Raw genomic sequence first — 3,866 nt, 5'->3', positions numbered from 1 at the left:
GAAATCATTGTCGATGGAGCGTCATGAAATACTATTATTTTAGTAATGTAGAAGTATATTTAAGCAAGAGTTTAATTTTGATACGCTTTTAAGTGTATTTTTCCAGCTTGTAAAAAAAGCTTATTTTTACAATGTCAACTAATTAAAATCCCTTTAAGTATAACTTTATGTTAATTATTATTAAATTCAAAAATATTTTCTATTTACATTTTTTATAAGCGAGATTTATTTAATAATAACCTTTTACTATTTGACCATAATGATGTAGTAAAAGAAATTGTATAATCATAATTATTCGCATCATAAACAAAATTTTAAAAAAGCCAAAGTTTATATGCAATGTCCAAGTTATTGCCCCCTCAAAAGTTTGGATGTTCCCGCCGAATATATTACTTACCAGGAACAGTGTTACATCCGCATGTGTAGAAATCCATTTATTTTACCTCCAAATAATTTATAATACTCCCTCATCATGCTTTGTCTAGCCGAGCCTCTATTAACATAAATCTAAGAATCATGCACCATTGTATATAAATCTCCTCATTAAAATTCTATAAAGATATGGCCTGGTTAAATCGAAGTATATTCGATTAATTCATAAACATAACCAAGTGGCACAAACCAGTTCCCACGAAAAGAAAGCATGTAACAGGGCATTCACTTGGCAACTATGATTTTAATTTGCGTGGTCAATATATCCACAAGCGCACTAGCTGAATGGACCAAGTTAATTAATACAATTATTTTTTTTTTGCCTTTTTATTTTTTGTTAATGAAACGAACATATATAAAAACTGGAATCCTTAATCCTAGAGGAACCAGTTCAAATCTCTTTCAATCTTGGTTGTCATGGATCATGAGTTGAAGTTACTAGGAACTGTGACACATTCTTTTCCATGTCCATTTTCCAAGTCCAATTTCTCTGCGTTGTTCCCCTTCTGCAATTCCACCTTGGTAGGTTCTTCCGTAACTCTCCTCTTCCAGTATTTGCAGTGGAGAACTAGTTGAAGTATGCCTAAGGGTGTTCCAATCACACTTGGCCCCTGTGACAGATGAGCATTAACACAACATCCTAAGATTTGTGAAATTTATAATAGAGAAAAATTAGGCACAAAAGTGTAAAAAGTCTTACATTTTTATTTTTATTTATGTATGATAAATTTATTGTGTTTTAAAATAATTATTTTAAAAAATTTTAAATAGAGATTTGTGATTAGATAACATTATAAATTTGTTTTATATTATCAATACATAAACATTAACCTTTTTTTAATAATATAACTAATGATTAATTAAATAAAAAAATTATGTAACAATGTAAATTAAATAATTTTATATCATCATTCAATTATAATCTATCATCTTTAATAATAAGTTTATTAATTTTTATGATAATTATTTTAAAGATTATATAATTATAATTTATAATTAAATAAAAGTATAAAATTATTATTGATTGTTAGTGTATCATTGTTAAACTCTTAAATTAAATAATAGTTATGTTACAAACCGCTACGAAAATGTCCCGAATGAGGAGTCCGTAAGTCAGCCACAGTACACTGGCCAAGAATGAGCAGAAAGATAAAGGTAGTGGCATGAATTCCACACTCTTGGTTTGTATCACTTTCTTCTGCAATAAGGTCAAAAAAATTAGATTATGTAACGATAGGCTAATGACAAAAATAAAACACCAGAGGATAAACATGTTAATGGCATTTTTTCTTTTATTAGGCTATTATACTTTCCTTATCTATTTCACTTTAATTTCTTAAAGTAATAAATTAGTTTTTCTCTTAGATTTTTCTTTTCAAACAATGTTAATTTTAGCTTAAGTAGAATTTGTCATGTGTCACTAAGTGTGATAAACTGATCAAGAATCATTTTAGTCTAATAAAAAAACATGGAAAACGGCAAAATAAGATAAGAAGCACAAGGTTTTTTTTTTTTCCTTTCTTTTCTACTAGGATTATTCATGATGGAACTACTCTGTTCCCCTGTTTCGGTTTTGCGTTTCCGTGTTTCAATATTATATATTATAAGGAAAAGATGCGGTGCGGTGGAAGACGAAGATGGCTCACCATTACAACCAAAGGAGATGCATACATTGCTATTGACACCCCCAAGCCTATGCTACCCACCAGAAGCTTCCGGTGGCGATGATCCGGGAAGACAAAAGCTGATACAACAGCAATCACACAGAACACTATAAGAACTGGTACTGCTGTCATGGCCACCTTCACCTGCAAAAATTTCAAGTTTTTCAGAAGCCATACAATCATGTGAAGCACGCATTATCTTTTATATCTGATAGAGAACACATAAATTAATATTGTTCAAGCACAAATCCAAATATGTGTTTCTTAAGTCACATGGTGCCTTTTATCTAATTTCTTTTATTTCGTGGTTTAGTGACCAAGAAATGAGTTAATATTTTTTTATCGTAGAAATTGAACACCAGAAGATTCAACTAAACTCTTTTGGTAACTAGAGTTAATATTTGACCATTCCCTATGTTTTTGGAAGAAATTTAATATATGATGAAAACTTTCCATGCATGTATCACTGATGTTGCTTGGGTATGAATCCTTTGATTTTGACTTAGAAAATGATGTAAAGTTTAGTAAGATTTTTTTTTTATGCATGCATGGAGAGAAGAACTTAGTCTTAAAAGAGGGTGTTAGAGCATGTATACAAATTACCTTTCCTTTTGGTGTAGAAAACCAGAAATAAATGAGAACATAGGATAGCTCAAAAAGAATCCCAACTCCATTAACTGTGACAAGGGGGAAATTTTCCCACTTGTTGCTTACTACTGGCAATCCATACCAAGTGAAAAGGAGACAATTCAGCAGTGCTATGATGTAAGGAATGCATGAAAACTCCTCTGTGCTTTTCTTCCTTATGACCCTTTTGAAGGTAACCCTGCACAAGCAAAAAGGTCAATGCTAATTAATTTATGATCACTAAAAAAGAGAGGAGATAAAAACAACTATTAGTGTGTTTGGTTTAAGTATTTCTCGCATTGTAATGCACCTTGAACGCTAGAGTTTCCTCGTTTTCCTGAGAGGAAGCTTTGGCGTTCAACGTGCTAAACGCGGATACAAACACAATTTTGGAGTGGTGGAATGTAACATTAACATACGTTGGTGCAGCATAAAGAGACACTGAGGCAACATTCCCTGCAAGAAACACCCAAATGTGTCACTTTTTTTTGTCGAAGACTTATACTAATGGCCAATAATGCTAAAAAGCTAGGGAATGAATGAACAAACAAGTACCAATAACAGCAACAACCATACGAAGGGTCTCTGCCATGTTAACCTCTTTACTCTATTGTGAAGTGAGAGTGCCACTTAAGAGTTTCTCTCTCTCTCTCTAATACTAAGGGTAAGTTATGTGTACCAATGAAGAGACCCTTTTGAGGATGCTCTATTTATAAGGCTTTGAGGGCACTATTCAACGACAAGTGGCAGTTAAAATATTGCGGTAAAATAAGAATATTATGAAAGCAGAATATGAAAAAAAAAAAAAGGAAGAGAGGGAGAGAGAGGAAGTGCTGTCTGTGTCTTTAATAAACTTGTGGACGCAAAACATTGTTCAAATTGAGAAGCTTTTCTCTCAACTTGCTCAATACTACGGCTAACATAAATTCCCCTTTGTATTTGTTTTTTTTTTCTTTTTCCGTTAATTTAATGGCTAATATTACTGAATAGCATGGATTCATATTTGCTACTAACTTTGATGAGAGTGGTAGATGGCACTAGATTTGTACCTTCCGTTTTGGACAAAATCTCCTGCGTGCAATTTTAAAAATTGAAACAATCTTGAATATTGTTGTTGGCTATGTATGTTACTTCTTTATTTTT

At 31.9% G+C, this 3,866-nt stretch overlaps 1 protein-coding gene across 1 annotated transcript; it reads right to left on the bottom strand.

Moving 5' to 3' along the window:
- Positions 1-549: 549 nt before the first annotated feature.
- On the bottom strand, positions 550-3,397 carry LOC114381959 (bidirectional sugar transporter SWEET3-like). Its single transcript, XM_028341187.1, has 6 exons — positions 3,279-3,397; positions 3,143-3,179; positions 2,700-2,922; positions 2,079-2,240; positions 1,511-1,630; positions 550-1,043 (listed from the first exon to the last, which is right to left on the bottom strand). Exons 1-6 carry the CDS (start codon positions 3,313-3,315, stop codon positions 855-857), a joined length of 768 nt encoding a protein of 255 aa, XP_028196988.1. The 5' UTR covers positions 3,316-3,397; the 3' UTR covers positions 550-854.
- Positions 3,398-3,866: the final 469 nt, after the last annotated feature.

This window comes from Glycine soja, chromosome 13 (assembly GCF_004193775.1).
Source record: "Glycine soja cultivar W05 chromosome 13, ASM419377v2, whole genome shotgun sequence".
NCBI classification, from domain to species: domain Eukaryota; kingdom Viridiplantae; phylum Streptophyta; class Magnoliopsida; order Fabales; family Fabaceae; genus Glycine; species Glycine soja.
The sequence above is the reverse complement of the archived record's forward strand: the minus strand, read 5'-3'. Positions and strand labels throughout refer to the sequence as shown.